The sequence below is a fragment of the Pseudophryne corroboree genome, chromosome 3 (genome assembly GCF_028390025.1).
Source record: "Pseudophryne corroboree isolate aPseCor3 chromosome 3, aPseCor3.hap2, whole genome shotgun sequence".
Classification (NCBI taxonomy): domain Eukaryota; kingdom Metazoa; phylum Chordata; class Amphibia; order Anura; family Myobatrachidae; genus Pseudophryne; species Pseudophryne corroboree.
Genome location: NC_086446.1, coordinates 205,240,315 through 205,258,933, shown reverse-complemented (window position 1 = coordinate 205,258,933; position 18,619 = coordinate 205,240,315). Strand labels below are relative to the sequence as shown.

The following is an 18,619-nucleotide window of genomic DNA, read 5'->3' as shown; positions in this document are numbered from 1 at the left end:
TCCCACCAGTAAGATCTACGCAGAAATTCCCACATCTTTTGAACTCCCGGATGGCCAGAAAACTTGGAAATATGAGCCCACTGCAACAACCTAGGTCGAAATTTAGCTGGCACAGACATTCTTCCAGGAGGAGGACCCAACGCAGTGGGAGCCGCAGAGATAGAGACGGGGCTGAGGATCAACGCCTTTTCAACGGTATTCTCCTCATCCGAAGCCATTACGGAACGGGATAGGGCATCCGCCTTGGTGTTAAGAGTTCCAGCCCGGTACTTAATGACAAACGTAAACCGGGCAAAAAAGAGCGCCCATCTTGCTTGACGGGGATTCAAGCATTGGGCCGTCTTGAGATACAGTAAATTCTTGTGATCCGTAAAAATCGTAATTAAGTGTTTAGCACCCTCCAAAAGATATCTCCATTCTTCTAAGGCAGATTTAATTGCCAACAGCTCTTTATCTCCAATGGTGTAATTTAACTCAGCAGGAGAGAACTTGCGAGAATGGAAACCACACGGATGTAACTTCCCATCTGGAGTGTACTGCGAAAGTACGGAACCTATGCCTACCGTAGAAGCATCAACCTCCAGAAAGAATGGTTTTAGGAAGTCTGGCTGCTGAAGTACCGGAGCGGTCATAAATGCTGCCTTCAACTGAGTGAACGCTGCAACTGCTTCAGAGGACCAATGGCTTGGGTCAGCCCCTTTCTTGGTTAGGGCAGTAATAGGCGCCACAATAGTAGAGAAACCTCTTATGAATTTTTGGTAGTAATTTGCGAACCCTAGAAATCGTTGCACTGCTTTCAGGGAAAGAGGCTGAGTCCAGTCCCGAATGGCAGAAAGTTTCTCCGGATCCATACGCAACTCTGTTCCTGAAATAATGTAGCCCAGAAATGGAATAGATGGGACCTCAAAGGTGCACTTGGAAATCTTGCCATAAAGATGGTTCTTTCGCAACCGAAGAAGTACCTCCTTAACTTGTGTTCTGTGCACAGAGAGATTCTTCGAAAATATCAGGATGTCGTCCAAATATACCACCACATTTAGATGCAACATGTCCCGAAAAACTTCATTGATGAATCCCTGGAAGACGGCGGAGGCGTTGCTGAGGCAAAACGGCATTACCAGGTACTCCTAATGCCCATCCCTAGTATTGAAGGCCGTCTTCCATTCGTCTTCTTGTCGGATACGTATTAAGTTATAAACTCCCCTTAAATCGAGCTTAGTAAAGACTCGAGCTCCACGAACTCTATCGAACAGCTCCGTGATGAGCGGCAGAGGATACTTGTTCTTAATGGTGACTTCGTTTAGACCACGATAATCGATACATGGCCTCAGGCCTCCATCTTTTTTCTTTACAAAGAAGAAGCCTGCTCCTGCTGGGGAAGTGGAGGGGCGAATGAATCCCTTCTGCAGATTAGACTTGATATATTCTGACATGGCTTGAGTCTCAGGTACTGACAAAGGATAGGTACGTCCGCGAGGTGGCATTTCCCCCGGAATAAGCTCAATAGGACAATCCCAGGGTCTATGCGGGGGTAATTTATCGGCCGCCTGTTCCGAAAAGACATCTGAAAACTCCCGATAAGCCTCTGGAATAGGCTCTATGTCCGACTTAGACGATGCACGAAGTGGGTAGACAGGAGTAAGACAATTCGAGTGACAGAGAGGACTCCAAGAAATTATCCGTGTCGACTTCCAGTCGACGTGAGGGTTGTGAAGCTTAAGCCAGGGAAGACCAAGGACGAGATCGTGAGACATCTCTTGAATCACAAGGAACTCCAGATGTTCTTGGTGCAAAGCTCCCACTTGCAGCTTGATTGGCATAGTATGACTTGTAATCAGAGCATTAGGAATTTGGGTACCATTAATAGCAGTTATCGTAATAGGTCGTTCGACCGACTGTAACGTCAATCCCAAATTCTGGGCGCAGGAAAGCGAAATAAAATTCCCCGCAGCTCCTGAGTCCAACAGTGCCTTAATGGTTTTGACTTCAGACTTAGAAAACAGAGATACTGAAAGTAGACAGTCTACTGCCGGAGAAGATTGAGAAGCAACCCCTAGCTTGACTTCTCCAGAACAAGCTAGGACTGCCCGTTTCCCGGGCGAGACTTGCAAGACTTGAGGAAATGATCCGCGGCTCCACAGTAGAGGCAGAGTCTACCCTCACGCCGACGCTGACGCTCTTCTGGGGACAGGCGAGACCGATTAATCTGCATGGGTTCGTCTGTACTGGAATTGACTGTCTGCTTAGATAGAAGAGATCGGAGCCTCGACCGGTCAGACCGACTACGTTCACCACCTCGTTCCTGCATACGAAGATCCACCTTCACACAGATTGAGATCAACTGTTCCAAGGAATCCGGAAGATCTCTGGTAATCAACTCGTCTTTTAAACGATCCGAGAGCCTGTTCCAAAAAGCAGCCCGAAGGGCATCATTATTCGAGCTCAGTTCAGAAGCTATAGTTTGAAAGTGAATTACATACTGTCCCACTGTGCGAGAGCCTTGTCGAACTCAGAGCAAGTCAGCTGAGGCAGCAGTCGTCCTGCCAGGCTCATCAAAGATCCTTCGGAATGACGCTAAGAAATTAGTATAACTGGAAACTAACGGATCTGATCGCTCCCACAATGGTGACACCCACTCCAACGCTGAACCCTCAAGTAACGAAATAATATATGCCACTTTAGACCGATCAGTAGGGAAGTTGTGTGAGAGGAGTTCGAAATGTACCTCACACTGATTGAGGAATCCACGGCAATTTTTTGGATTCCCGTTATAAGGAGGAGGAGTGGGAAGCTGAAGGCGTGACCTGGTTCCAGACAAGGAGGAAGCCTTGCCAGGGACAACCACTGGAGCGGATACTGGAACTGGAGCTGGAACCACTGAAGCCAGCGAAGTCTGGATTTGATCCAACCGACCAGATAACTCCTGGAGATAATGCATCACCTGATTCTGTGCAGCTTCTTGACTCTGTACTCGGGAAACTAGGTCCTGCATGGCGCTTGCCTCTGGGTTCCGATTCCCCGGGTCCATGTGGCCTGAGTATACTGTCACTGGCCTAGACTGAGGGTGTAGTGAACTCGGGGATTCTTCCGATGGTTGGGAAGAAGAACCACAACTGAGCTGGAAAAGGGAAGGCCTGATATAGGACTTCCTCATACAGGACGCTGACAGTGGAGTTTGATGAAATATTAAAGAGCTTTATTGCAAAGGAAAACAACTTAAAGTCAAATGCCAAAAAGGAATAAATGAGGAAATGTCCAGACCCACTGAAGGGTTTAGTGAGCAGTATTGGGGATGCTGGTAATAGAAGAAACTGCGGGCGATGTTTGTAAGTCACTGATAACTTATGGAGCTTATGAATGATGATTATTAGCACTGATGGTTGAAGAACTTGTAAGTGATGACAGAGACGCTGATGACGTGAGAAACTGAAGTGCAGGGGTTTTTGACACTGTGAATTTGTAGAGCTTGAGAACGGAGACTGAGATGCTGATGACGTGAGAAACTGAAGAGCAGGGGTTTCTGACGCTGTGGATTTATAGAACTTGAGAACGGAGATTGAGACGCTGATGATGTGAGGAATTGAAGTGCAGGGGTTTTAGACGCTGTGGATTTGTAGGGTTTGGGAACGGAGGCTGAGACGCTGTTGGATTTGTGGAACTTGAGAACGGAGACTTGAGACGCTGATTACTTGGAACACGGATGACTGGTACGCAGAGAGATTACCGGCTGCTGAATACACTGGAGCCGGTGTAGCGAACTGGCAGCTGGAAATGCCGGAGACACTGGAGTACAACTGCAGAGATCCTTGCCGGGAACAAGAGCACTGGCATCTACGTCAGGGAAAGACTATACTCAGGCACTGAAGCTCTGTCCAGCGTCTGACTTTGAATCTCCCGCCAGTGCTGGATTGGCGGAGCAGTCTGATGACGTCACCTGCCCCCCGTTCACGTGATGCCGGGTGTCATGGCGGCGCCCATGCCCCGGAGAACCGCCGGTAACCGCGCCAACCAGACGCCGGAGCCCATGGACCACCGAAGGCAGAGGCCGCAACACCGACCAGCAGACACGCAGGGGTAAGCGCGGCGAACGCCGCCTCTGGTGTGTGACAGTGTCGTAGAAGCAATTTGTTGTTGTAGCATTGGCAATGTTTTCTAAACAAAAGGGCCACTTTTTTTGCTGGATAAGGCATCACTTTCAACATGGCCATAGACAGAGTGGCCGGGCTCAGGTAATGCGGGGTGTGCCCTAATGGAAGAGGGCATGACCACTCCTCCTTCCCTAAAAGATAGTATTTATGGCACCGTGAAGTTTTGCCACGTCCTCCTTCCTCTGACACCTCACAGACAGAGGAGGCTGCAGCTGCTTAACGGCAGCAGCCTCTTTGCAGTCACTGCAGCCCAGGATGAGCACGCAAGACGCAGCTGACAGATGAGGGGGGGGGGGGGCTAGCGGCCCAGGTAATTTGTACCCCCTCTCTGTGCCACTGACCGTAGACACAAAATAAAAAACAGCTAGGGCTCAGCCCAAAATCACGTTTGTTAGTACTTATGGTAGTCTTCTCCCCTTTTCACCTGCCCCTTGATCCCATGATCTCCCGGGACCGTTTAGGGGAGGTAACTGGGAGTGGCAGCTAAAATACAGGCATGTCATGGTTGTTTTCGGAGAGTGTACCTGACTTCAGCTGTGATCATGTACATAGAGAAACATGGCGCCAGCATCGCTACTGCCGCGGTCAGTCTGTGTACATATATTGTAGGTCAAGGAGTCAATGTTCCTCATTATTGCATCAGTGCTGCGTATGAGTACACAATTGTGGAGAACTTTGCGATGTCTCCGGTGGGCGTCTATCTTCTGTCCTGGGTGGCATCTTCACTTGCAATGCTTAGCAGGAATGCAAATATGAATTAGGGCAGAGGTTCTCAAATGCGGTCCTCAAGGCAACCCAATGGTCCAGGTTTTAAGTATATCCATGGCTCAGCACAAGTGGTTAAATCAAATTGACTGAGGTGCTAATTAAGTCACTTGTGGCCAAGCATGGATATACTTAAAGCCTGGACCGTTGGGATGCATTGAGGACTGCGTTTGATAACCTCTGTAATTATTAGGCCGTTTGTTAGGTGCTGCAGAATCCTTATGGCACCATATCATAGTTGCCTACCCTCCCTCATTCTGCAGGAGACTCCCTGAAATAGTAACAATCTCCCTCACTCCCTGAATAGTCCCTCAATCTCCCTGAAAAAAGAGAAATCAGAGATACAGGCATTTTATCAAATGAGATCATCAGTGCCATTTCCCTGCATTGGTTATAATGCACAATGATCCCTATGGCTACATGCATTGTAAAGGTTTCTTGTGGCCACTTACAGTACATGGAACCTCTTGTAAAACACAATACACAAAAAAAATCCTTCAAAATATCAGTCTTTTCTTCAACAAGTAGATCTTACTAACTTTGGGGCTCATTTACAATTGGATGTAAGTTATTTTTATGACACACCTCTCAGATGTAGCAGTACACGCCTGTGCTAAATGCTTTTTCAAAAGTAGGTAAGTATGCACCATATAGATAAAGAATAATAATAATACATGGGGAGCAAGATTGCAGCATTAGTGGCAGAGTAATAGTTTGCATTAACTAATAGGGTTGGTGGTGGAGGGGGGGATTGTTTGCAGAGTACTAAGCAGATGACAACTTTTGCATAGCAGTGCAAAAAGAAGAAATTATTATTTTTTCCTTAAGACTTCTTACAACGATTATTATATACTAAAAAGATACACTAGATGGCGATACTGACCTTTTGTCGCTGTAGAACAAACCTAACCCATGCATTAAACTTAATTTTTTTGCTATGCATACTGTATCTTGTGTTGTTGACAAAAATGAGTACTATGGCCTGATTCATGTTTGTAATGCTGGGCATACACGCTGCAATTATCTGGCCGATCCGCCCGATATCAGTATATCAGCCAGATAATTGCAGCATGATTGTGGCCAACCGACCTAAAAATATGGATCGGTCGGACATGCTGGATCATCCAGCATGTCCCTCCAGTGCGATATTTTTAAGTGTTGTGTCAGCCACATCAGACAGTGTATGCCCAGATCCGGCCCTAGCCAATTTGATGCCCTAGGCAAAATTTTGTCTGGTGCCCCCTAGCTCCGCCGCTAGTTCTGCATCTGTACCTGCAACGCTCAGGTAGTGGGGCCCACCGGGGGGTTACTCTGTGGGCCAGTTCAACTCTGCACAATGCCACACAGTTATGACCATAATACACATAATGCCACAAAGTAAAGGAACCTTACACATATGCCCCACATTAGTAATGCCCATAATACACATATACTGCCACAGATACTGCCACACTTGCTGGTTATACAAAAAGACCAGTATCAAACATGTAGAAACTGTCCATTCTCTTCACTATTCAGTGTGTTTGCTGGTGTCTGTTACTGCATGCCCTTTATTTTATACTGTGGGAGTGATATGCTCTGCCCTCCAGTCTGATGTGTCCGAAAGTCATGCTGCACTGATGTTTCATATAGAAAAGCACAACGCAACTTACTGACCACGTTACAGTGCTGGGTGGCAGGGGAATTTTACGGCATGGACTGACTAGGAAATAAAGTGTGGGGAAAACATTGCCCATGTTATGTCCCTGCAGACACCTGGGAATTGCACAGGGATAAGGGACACAGGATAACAGGGTCCCCCTCCCCTATGTGCACAAGCAGTATAGGTGATGTCAGGTTTCTGTGAAGCAGTCTTCCAAAATACACATGTGTTATAGAAGCCATCCAGTAATTAGAGATGAGCGGGTTCGGTTTCTCTGAATCCGAACCCGCCAGAACTTCATGTTTTTTTTCACGGGTCCGAGCGACTCGGATCTTCCCGCCTTGCTCGGTTAACCCGAGCGCGCCCGAACGTCATCATGACGCTGTCGGATTCTCGCGAGGCTCGGATTCTATCGCGAGACTCGGATTCTATATAAGGAGCCGCGCGTCGCCGCCATTTTCACACGTGCATTGAGATTGATAGGGAGAGGACGTGGCTGGCGTCCTCTCCGTTTAGAATAGATTAGAGAGACACTTGATTTACTAATTTTGGGGAGCATTAGGAGTACTCAGTACAGTGCAGAGTTTTGCTGATAGTGACCAGTGACCACCAGTTTTATTTATAATCCGTTCTCTGCCTGAAAAAAGCGATACACAGCACACAGTGACTCAGTCACATACCATATCTGTGTGCACTGCTCAGGCTCAGGCCAGTGTGCTGCATCATCTATTATCTATATATAATATTATATATATCTGTCTGACTGCTCAGCTCACACAGCTTATAATTGTGGGGGAGACTGGGGAGCACTACTGCAGTGCCAGTTATAGGTTATAGCAGGAGCCAGGAGTACATAATATATTATATAGTGAGTGACCACCAGACACACAGTGCAGTTTATTTAATATATCCGTTCTCTGCCTGAAAAAAGCGATACACACAGTGACTCAGTCAGTCACATACCATATCTGTGTGCACTGCTCAGGCTCAGGCCAGTGTGCTGCATCATCTATATATATTATATATCTGTCTGACTGCTCAGCTCACACAGCTTATAATTGTGGGGGAGACTGGGGAGCACTACTGCAGTGCCAGTTATAGGTTATAGCAGGAGCCAGGAGTACATAATATTATATTAAAATTAAACAGTGCACACTTTTGCTGCAGGAGTGCCACTGCCAGTGTGACTAGTGACCAGTGACCTGACCACCAGTATATATAATATTAGTAGTATACTATCTCTTTATCAACCAGTCTATATATTAGCAGCAGACACAGTACAGTGCGGTAGTTCACGGCTGTGGCTACCTCTGTGTCGGCACTCGGCAGCCCGTCCATAATTGTATATACCACCTAACCGTGGTTTTTTTTTCTTTCTTTATACATACATACTAGTTACGAGTATACTATCTCTTTATCAACCAGTCTATATTAGCAGCAGACACAGTACAGTGCGGTAGTTCACGGCTGTGGCTACCTCTGTGTCGGCACTCGGCAGCCCGTCCATAATTGTATATACCACCTAACCGTGGTTTTTTTTTCTTTCTTTATACATACATACTAGTTACGAGTATACTATCTCTTTATCAACCAGTCTATATATTAGCAGCAGACACAGTACAGTGCGGTAGTTCACGGCTGTGGCTACCTCTGTGTCGGCACTCGGCAGCCCGTCCATAATTGTATATACCACCTAACCGTGGTTTTTTTTTCTTTCTTTATACATACATACTAGTTACGAGTATACTATCTCTTTATCAACCAGTCTATATTAGCAGCAGACACAGTACAGTGCGGTAGTTCACGGCTGTGGCTACCTCTGTGTCGGCACTCGGCAGCCCGTCCATAATTGTATATACCACCTAACCGTGGTTTTTTTTTCTTTCTTTATACATACATACTAGTTACGAGTATACTATCTCTTTATCAACCAGTCTATATTAGCAGCAGACACAGTACAGTGCGGTAGTTCACGGCTGTGGCTACCTCTGTGTCGGCACTCGGCAGCCCGTCCATAATTGTATATACCACCTAACCGTGGTTTTTTTTTCTTTCTTTATACATACATACTAGTTACGAGTATACTATCTCTTTATCAACCAGTCTATATATTAGCAGCAGACACAGTACAGTGCGGTAGTTCACGGCTGTGGCTACCTCTGTGTCGGCACTCGGCAGCCCGTCCATAATTGTATATACCACCTAACCGTGGTTTTTTTTTCTTTCTTTATACATACATACTAGTTACGAGTATACTATCTCTTTATCAACCAGTCTATATATTAGCAGCAGACACAGTACAGTGCGGTAGTTCACGGCTGTGGCTACCTCTGTGTCGGCACTCGGCAGCCCGTCCATAATTGTATATACCACCTAACCGTGGTTTTTTTTTCTTTCTTTATACATACATACTAGTTACGAGTATACTATCTCTTTATCAACCAGTCTATATATTAGCAGCAGACACAGTACAGTGCGGTAGTTCACGGCTGTGGCTACCTCTGTGTCGGCACTCGGCAGCCCGTCCATAATTGTATATACCACCTAACCGTGGTTTTTTTTTCTTTCTTTATACATACATACTAGTTACGAGTATACTATCTCTTTATCAACCAGTCTATATATTAGCAGCAGACACAGTACAGTGCGGTAGTTCACGGCTGTGGCTACCTCTGTGTCGGCACTCGGCAGCCCGTCCATAATTGTATATACCACCTAACCGTGGTTTTTTTTTCTTTCTTTATACATACATACTAGTTACGAGTATACTATCTCTTTATCAACCAGTCTATATATTAGCAGCAGACACAGTACAGTGCGGTAGTTCACGGCTGTGGCTACCTCTGTGTCGGCACTCGGCAGCCCGTCCATAATTGTATATACCACCTAACCGTGGTTTTTTTTTCTTTCTTTATACATACATACTAGTTACGAGTATACTATCTCTTTATCAACCAGTCTATATATTAGCAGCAGACACAGTACAGTGCGGTAGTTCACGGCTGTGGCTACCTCTGTGTCGGCACTCGGCAGCCCGTCCATAATTGTATATACCACGTAACCGTGGTTTTTTTTTCTTTCTTTATACATACATACTAGTTACGAGTATACTATCTCTTTATCAACCAGTCTATATTAGCAGCAGACACAGTACAGTGCGGTAGTTCACGGCTGTGGCTACCTCTGTGTCGGCACTCGGCAGCCCGTCCATAATTGTATATACCACCTAACCGTGTTTTTTTTTTCTTTCTTTATACATACATACTAGTTACGAGTATACTATCTCTTTATCAACCAGTCTATATATTAGCAGCAGACACAGTACAGTGCGGTAGTTCACGGCTGTGGCTACCTCTGTGTCGGCACTCGGCAGCCCGTCCATAATTGTATATACCACCTAACCGTGGTTTTTTTTTCTTTCTTTATACATACATACTAGTTACGAGTATACTATCTCTTTATCAACCAGTCTATATATTAGCAGCAGACACAGTACAGTGCGGTAGTTCACGGCTGTGGCTACCTCTGTGTCGGCACTCGGCAGCCCGTCCATAATTGTATACTAGTATCCAATCCATCCATCTCCATTGTTTACCTGAGGTGCCTTTTAGTTGTGCCTATTAAAATATGGAGAACAAAAATGTTGAGGTTCCAAAATTAGGGAAAGATCAAGATCCACTTCCACCTCGTGCTGAAGCTGCTGCCACTAGTCATGGCCGAGACGATGAAATGCCAGCAACGTCGTCTGCCAAGGCCGATGCCCAATGTCATAGTACAGAGCATGTCAAATCCAAAACACCAAATATCAGTAAAAAAAGGACTCCAAAACCTAAAATAAAATTGTCGGAGGAGAAGCGTAAACTTGCCAATATGCCATTTACCACACGGAGTGGCAAGGAACGGCTGAGGCCCTGGCCTATGTTCATGGCTAGTGGTTCAGCTTCACATGAGGATGGAAGCACTCAGCCTCTCGCTAGAAAAATGAAAAGACTCAAGCTGGCAAAAGCAGCACAGCAAAGAACTGTGCATTCTTCGAAATCCCAAATCCACAAGGAGAGTCCAATTGTGTCGGTTGCGATGCCTGACCTTCCCAACACTGGACGTGAAGAGCATGCGCCTTCCACCATTTGCACGCCCCCTGCAAGTGCTGGAAGGAGCACCCGCAGTCCAGTTCCTGATAGTCAGATTGAAGATGTCAGTGTTGAAGTACACCAGGATGAGGAGGATATGGGTGTTGCTGGCGCTGGGGAGGAAATTGACCAGGAGGATTCTGATGGTGAGGTGGTTTGTTTAAGTCAGGCACCCGGGGAGACACCTGTTGTCCGTGGGAGGAATATGGCCGTTGACATGCCAGGTGAAAATACCAAAAAAATCAGCTCTTCGGTGTGGAGGTATTTCACCAGAAATGCGGACAACAGGTGTCAAGCCGTGTGTTCCCTTTGTCAAGCTGTAATAAGTAGGGGTAAGGACGTTAACCACCTCGGAACATCCTCCCTTATACGTCACCTGCAGCGCATTCATAATAAGTCAGTGACAAGTTCAAAAACTTTGGGTGACAGCGGAAGCAGTCCACTGACCAGTAAATCCCTTCCTCTTGTAACCAAGCTCACGCAAACCACCCCACCAACTCCCTCAGTGTCAATTTCCTCCTTCCCCAGGAATGCCAATAGTCCTGCAGGCCATGTCACTGGCAATTCTGACGAGTCCTCTCCTGCCTGGGATTCCTCCGATGCATCCTTGCGTGTAACGCCTACTGCTGCTGGCGCTGCTGTTGTTGCCGCTGGGAGTCGATGGTCATCCCAGAGGGGAAGTCGTAAGCCCACTTGTACTACTTCCAGTAAGCAATTGACTGTTCAACAGTCCTTTGCGAGGAAGATGAAATATCACAGCAGTCATCCTACTGCAAAGCGGATAACTGAGTCCTTGACAACTATGTTGGTGTTAGACGTGCGTCCGGTATCCGCCGTTAGTTCACAGGGAACTAGACAATTTATTGAGGCAGTGTGCCCCCGTTACCAAATACCATCTAGGTTCCACTTCTCTAGGCAGGCGATACCGAGAATGTACACGGACGTCAGAAAAAGACTCACCAGTGTCCTAAAAAATGCAGTTGTACCCAATGTCCACTTAACCACGGACATGTGGACAAGTGGAGCAGGGCAGGGTCAGGACTATATGACTGTGACAGCCCACTGGGTAGATGTATGGACTCCCGCCGCAAGAACAGCAGCGGCGGCACCAGTAGCAGCATCTCGCAAACGCCAACTCTTTCCTAGGCAGGCTACGCTTTGTATCACCACTTTCCAGAATACGCACACAGCTGAAAACCTCTTACGGCAACTGAGGAAGATCATCGCGGAATGGCTTACCCCAATTGGACTCTCCTGTGGATTTGTGGCATCGGACAACGCCAGCAATATTGTGTGTGCATTAAATATGGGCAAATTCCAGCACGTCCCATGTTTTGCACATACCTTGAATTTGGTGGTGCAGAATTTTTTAAAAAACGACAGGGGCGTGCAAGAGATGCTGTCGGTGGCCAGAAGAATTGCGGGACACTTTCGGCGTACAGGCACCACGTACAGAAGACTGGAGCACCACCAAAAACTACTGAACCTGCCCTGCCATCATCTGAAGCAAGAAGTGGTAACGAGGTGGAATTCAACCCTCTATATGCTTCAGAGGTTGGAGGAGCAGCAAAAGGCCATTCAAGCCTATACAATTGAGCACGATATAGTAGGTGGAATGCACCTGTCTCAGGCGCAGTGGAGAATGATTTCAACGTTGTGCAAGGTTCTGATGCCCTTTGAACTTGCCACACGTGAAGTCAGTTCAGACACTGCCAGCCTGAGTCAGGTCATTCCCCTCATCAGGCTTTTGCAGAAGAAGCTGGAGGCATTGAAGAAGGAGCTAAAAGGGAGCGATTCCGCTAGGCATGTGGGACTTGTGGATGCAGCCCTTAATTCGCTTAACAAGGATTCACGGGTGGTCAATCTGTTGAAATCAGAGCACTACATTTTGGCCACCGTGCTCGATCCTAGATTTAAAGCCTACCTTGGATCTCTCTTTCCGGCAGACACAGGTCTGCTGGGGTTGAAAGACCTGCTGGTGACAAAATTGTCAAGTCAAGCGGAACGCGACCTGTCAACATCTCCTCCTTCACATTCTCCCGCAACTGGGGGTGCGAGGAAAAGGCTCAGAATTCCGAGCCCACCCGCTGGCGGTGATGCAGGGCAGTCTGGAGCGACTGCTGATGCTGACATCTGGTCCGGACTGAAGGACCTGACAACGATTACGGACATGTCGTCTACTGTCACTGCATATGATTCTCTCAACATTGATAGAATGGTGGAGGATTATATGAGTGACCGCATCCAAGTAGGCACGTCACACAGTCCGTACTTATACTGGCAGGAAAAAGAGGCAATTTGGAGGCCCTTGCACAAACTGGCTTTATTCTACCTAAGTTGCCCTCCCACAAGTGTGTACTCCGAAAGAGTGTTTAGTGCCGCCGCTCACCTTGTCAGCAATTGGCGTACGAGGTTACATCCAGAAAATGTGGAGAAGATGATGTTCATTAAAATGAATTATAATCAATTCCTCCGCGGAGACATTGACCAGCAGCAATTGCCTCCACAAAGTACACAGGGAGCTGAGATGGTGGATTCCAGTGGGGACGAATTGATAATCTGTGAGGAGGGGGATGTACACGGTGATATATCGGAGGGTGAAGATGAGGTGGACATCTTGCCTCTGTAGAGCCAGTTTGTGCAAGGAGAGATTAATTGCTTCTTTTTTGGGGGGGGTCCAAACCAACCCGTCATATCAGTCACAGTCGTGTGGCAGACCCTGTCACTGAAATGATGGGTTGGTTAAAGTGTGCATGTCCTGTTTTGTTTATACAACATAAGGGTGGGTGGGAGGGCCCAAGGACAATTCCATCTTGCACCTCTTTTTTCTTTTCTTTTTCTTTGCATCATGTGCTGATTGGGGAGGGTTTTTTGGAAGGGACATCCTGCGTGACACTGCAGTGCCACTCCTAGATGGGCCCGGTGTTTGTGTCGGCCACTAGGGTCGCTAATCTTACTCACACAGTCAGCTACCTCATTGCGCCTCTTTTTTTCTTTGCGTCATGTGCTGTTTGGGGAGGGTTTTTTGGAAGGGACATCCTGCGTGACACTGCAGTGCCACTCCTAGATGGGCCCGGTGTTTGTGTCGGCCACTAGGGTCGCTAATCTTACTCACACAGCTACCTCATTGCGCCTCTTTTTTTCTTTGCGTCATGTGCTGTTTGGGGAGGGTTTTTTGGAAGGGACATCCTGCGTGACACTGCAGTGCCACTCCTAGATGGGCCCGGTGTTTGTGTCGGCCACTAGGGTCGCTAATCTTACTCACACAGCTACCTCATTACGCCTCTTTTTTTCTTTGCGTCATGTGCTGTTTGGGGAGGGTTTTTTGGAAGGGCCATCCTGCGTGACACTGCAGTGCCACTCCTAGATGGGCCCGGTGTTTGTGTCGGCCACTAGGGTCGCTAATCTTACTCACACAGCTACCTCATTACGCCTCTTTTTTTCTTTGCGTCATGTGCTGTTTGGGGAGGGTTTTTTGGAAGGGCCATCCTGCGTGACACTGCAGTGCCACTCCTAGATGGGCCCGGTGTTTGTGTCGGCCACTAGGGTCGCTTATCTTACTCACACAGCGACCTCGGTGCAAATTTTAGGACTAAAAATAATATTGTGAGGTGTGAGGTATTCAGAATAGACTGAAAATGAGTGTAAATTATGGTTTTTGAGGTTAATAATACTTTGGGATCAAAATGACCCCCAAATTCTATGATTTAAGCTGTTTTTTAGTGTTTTTTGAAAAAAACACCCGAATCCAAAACACACCCGAATCCGACAAAAAAAATTCGGTGAGGTTTTGCCAAAACGCGTTCGAACCCAAAACACGGCCGCGGAACCGAACCCAAAACCAAAACACAAAACCCGAAAAATTTCAGGCGCTCATCTCTACTGGCAGTAATAACCTTATACAGTCAGTGAAAATGTCACAGGTCCAGGAATTGCATTTACTTGGCTTCTGCTGTCTGTCTGAGGTCTCACAAGTCAGGGGCATTCAAGCATGTCAGAGGAAGTTTAAGGCACAGTGTGCATTTTTTTTTACAAATGTAAACAGCAGTGTATACAAGTACTGATTTGAATACATTTGGAAAGTAACAGTTAGTTTGCGGACTGTCCCTCCCAGCATGAGATACTGCAGGGACATGCTTGGATGCCCCTAGACATGCTTGGATGCCCTAGGCAAATGCCTAGCCTGCCTATAGCTAAGGCCGGCTCTGTGTATGCCCTACCGTGGCCGACTGACGGACATTCCCCTGTTCCTTCACCTATGAGCACTGATATTATGTGACATACTCTGTGAGAAATCTCATAGTGTTTGTCCCGGATATCGGCATGGTCAGATAAAATGCTTGTCGGTATGACAGGCATTTTATCTGACCATGTATGCCCAGCATAATTAAAGCAAAAAAGCAAGCAACTGGACAAAACATGTTGCACTCCAGGGGCGGGATGTACTAAGATGGCGGTAACATTCCTCATTGATACTTATCTCATGTGTACTAACATATGCGATGCTTTAAGAGCTGCCCTCTGCGTTACCTGTGCGAGTGAGAGGGTTTGCAGGGGGCTCTGTCACCTCCCAGCCCCGGGAGGTGACGTCTGCAGTCAGTCCCAGGCTTCTCCTCCTCCCGGCAGCCGGAAGTACAGCTGGCTATCTTCCTGGGGCAGGAGGAGGCTGAGATCCGGGAGGTGACGGAGAGGCAAGCCTGCAGTCAGGTATGCAGGCTCGGCGTAAGCAGCGATGGGAGGCAGGATAAGGTAAGAAGCCCATAGGCTTCTATAGTGTATCGCTATAAAAAGGTGGCAATACCCTCGGCTGCGATAAGCGGTCAGATGGGTCTTAGCACATTTGAAAATGCTGTAAAACCCCCGAAAACGGGAATTTAACTGCATTTTACCTTTAGTAAACCCGCCCCTGGCAGGAGCGTAACTCCCAGAGGCAATGGAGTGGCCTGCCTCCGGCCTCCAAGCTCTGTAGGGGCACCTCCATGTACAGCAGCATCTGTGTGGTTCACAACGAGATCCAAGTAGGACTGCTGCACTTCCAATGAAGCTATGTGGTGCTCTCGCTGCGGTTGCTGCAGCAGAGCTAATGACGGTGCACTCGATGCTACTGCTGGACTGTGAGATGAGAACCACCAGGGAATGCTGATTCTGCATGCTGCAGACGGCTGAATCTTGTAAGTCTGACCCTGACCCACCGGCTTTTGTAACACAGCGTAACTGGTGTCCTTCCAGTTATCTGAAGGCTCCGGTACCTGTAAGTTGTGTGTGTTTATGTACACACATTCGCACACACCATATTTGTCTTCCCCCCCAGGGCAGCTGGGATGAACTTAAGCCCATGGCCCTTGGGTGAGGTAGATGTAATGTGCAGAGAGATTTAGGTATGAATGGGGTGTGTTCAAACACAGGGGGTCAATCCGAGCTGATCGTAGCTGTGGCGGCCCGACCCCCGCACGGTCCGGCCACACCTGCACTGGCGGGACCGCGTGCCGAAAACGGCGGCCAAACGCCGCCGTGCCACCCCCTCCAGTCCAGCAACCGCCTCTGCCTGTCATGCGCAGTTCCGACCTGATCGCTGCGCTGCGAACAACTGCAGCGTTCGATCGGGTCGGAATGACCCACATAATTGCAGTGTAAAAATAAACTAAAGCTGTCAAGTATTTGTGGGCTGCATGCAAAAGCAACCAGTATTTACACTGCACAGAAACAATATCACCCACCCAAATCTAAATCTCTCTGCACATTACATCTGCGCCACCTGTAGTGCAACATGGTTTTTCCCAGTTGTTTGCTTTTTTGCTTTACTTACAAAAATGAATCAGGCCTTTTGCACATATATTAAGTATACCATTTTTTAGGAAAAAAAATTTGAATGCATATTTTAAAATAACTTGAAAGACATGTGTGACATGGTGATATACAGTACCATATTGCATGTACGACACGGCCTTATTTGGGAACTCTACATACTTTTATTTAAACATGTTGCAAATATGTCTATGGTATTTAGAGTTGCATTCAGAAATGATGCGATTACACAGTTCTTCATCAGTGACTATGAAGCCTAAAATAGCATAAAATATGCAAATTTTATAATAGTTTGTATACAATGCATATGTTGTGGTTACTGTTATAGTATACAACAAAGAAGGTAGCATAAAAACTTTACATTTGTACACTTAAAATATATGTACTAAAATCAGTAATTGAGTAATGCTGAACGTTATTATTTTATTTTCTTACTACTAGCTGGAAGCCACTGATGCAGACGAAGGGGATAATGGGAGAGTTTGGTACCGTATCATTAGTGGTAAGTAAAAAATAAAAAAATATTTATCAATCACAGTAAATCCATGACTCATGCAGCTTTAATGGCCTGTAGATGACGTCCTTTGTTCTATAAATGCATTTACAACAATAACATTCTAATCTTGGAGAAACTCCATACTAAAGGTTTTGTTAACATCCAGCTGATTAATTCCATTAAGTACGTTTTATCTCTGGCAATTTGCATGTAATGCATCCTGAAAACTCATCGCAAGCATGACTGTGATTTTAGTCAAGCATACTGTGTTACTAAACAGTAAAGGCGGCTCTCCTGATAAAAACTGTACTTTGCGATACAAGAACTTCCGAGTTTACTATCTGCGCATGTATCAGATGATGTGCACGCTGCTGGGGACACTGGGAGGGATCCAGTTGGATTCCTTTTAGTGAACTTTGCAATAAGAAGCCCATAAGCCTTTATTAGGCGGTGTTGCCTACTGGGTTCAAGCTCCGAGATGTATCATTTTGGAGCTTGGTGCATATGAGAAAGTACAGTATCAAAGCACCCAAATATTTAATTTTACAATTCATTGATTCTCTTTGATACTCTCACAAAGGAACAATTTGCCACATATAATGGCTAAAGATAGCCTTTTGAAGCTGCTAGCACCCTATTAAAACTATTATCTCCATGTGGTGTTTGGGAATTGAGATATGCTAAAGAAACTCTCTAACCACTGAGCATACAACCTAGGGCAGTGGTACCCTGGTTTGGTAGTCCAGGCATGGCTGTCTTAAAAGCAGTGTAGGACCCTGGGTAAAGCAATGCACTGTGGCACTTACCCATCCATCAGCAGTAGGGGGTGGGTGCTGTTATCGGTGGCATCTGTGGCAGGAGGTAGGGGGTGTACTATCTTCTGCTCAGCATACAGGACCTGAAGCAGTAATTTCTGTTAATTACTCCTTTACTGCACGGATTGGGGGGGGGGGGGGGCGGAGAGAACACTAAACTGTGGAAGGGGGCATTGAGCTGAATGAAGGGGCCCTGGTACATGACTTCCAGGGTGGTAGAGGGTGTTTATTATGTAGGGGAGAGGTGGATAGTGGTGTGGGCTTAATATTTATCATTTTTTGGTGGGAGGGCAGCTTGTTTAACTATGGATTTTCTCTGGTTTTTGGGGGTGGATTTCTTAGCTTTAAACTAGCATCCCACCTTTCAGGAGGTACCAGGTTCTTGAGGATTGAGGTTCAGGAGCTGGAGCAATCCACCAACAAAAATATAAAACCGCATGCCAGGCATGTGTAGCTGGAGCAGGGTCGGCTGCTGGATGGCTGATATCTCCGGTTCTGGGCATGGTAGAGATGAAAATTCTAAGTCAAACAAACCACTGTTTTGAAGTTTGATATCTCTGGTTCCCCAGGGATGATTTTCAAAAATCTGATACCTCGGAAAGAGGAGCCCTTGGGCAACTGCCCATTTAGCCCAATGGAAAAGTCAGTCCTGGGTCTAGGACCAATTCAAATTAATTATGGTCAATGTATATTAGTCAAAACCAGTTCTAGTAGTTGTCAATTATAAAATATGTTGATATACAGAAGCAAATCGTGTCCCTCACCACACAATTGAACCTAAGGATGTCAAATAAACACAATTAACTTAGTTTAATATT

The 18,619-nt window shown here is 46.5% G+C and overlaps 1 protein-coding gene across 5 annotated transcripts in view; it reads left to right on the top strand.

The window, feature by feature from the left end:
• Positions 1-18,619, top strand: part of CDH23 (cadherin related 23) — a 1,868,204-nt gene that overhangs the window by 1,535,951 nt on the left and 313,634 nt on the right. For all 5 annotated transcript variants that reach the window (XM_063958779.1, XM_063958778.1, XM_063958781.1 and 2 more), the window contains one exon: positions 16,932-16,992. In XM_063958779.1, the coding sequence (XP_063814849.1) occupies positions 16,932-16,992 (61 nt within the window). The remainder of the gene's footprint in view (positions 1-16,931; positions 16,993-18,619) is intronic.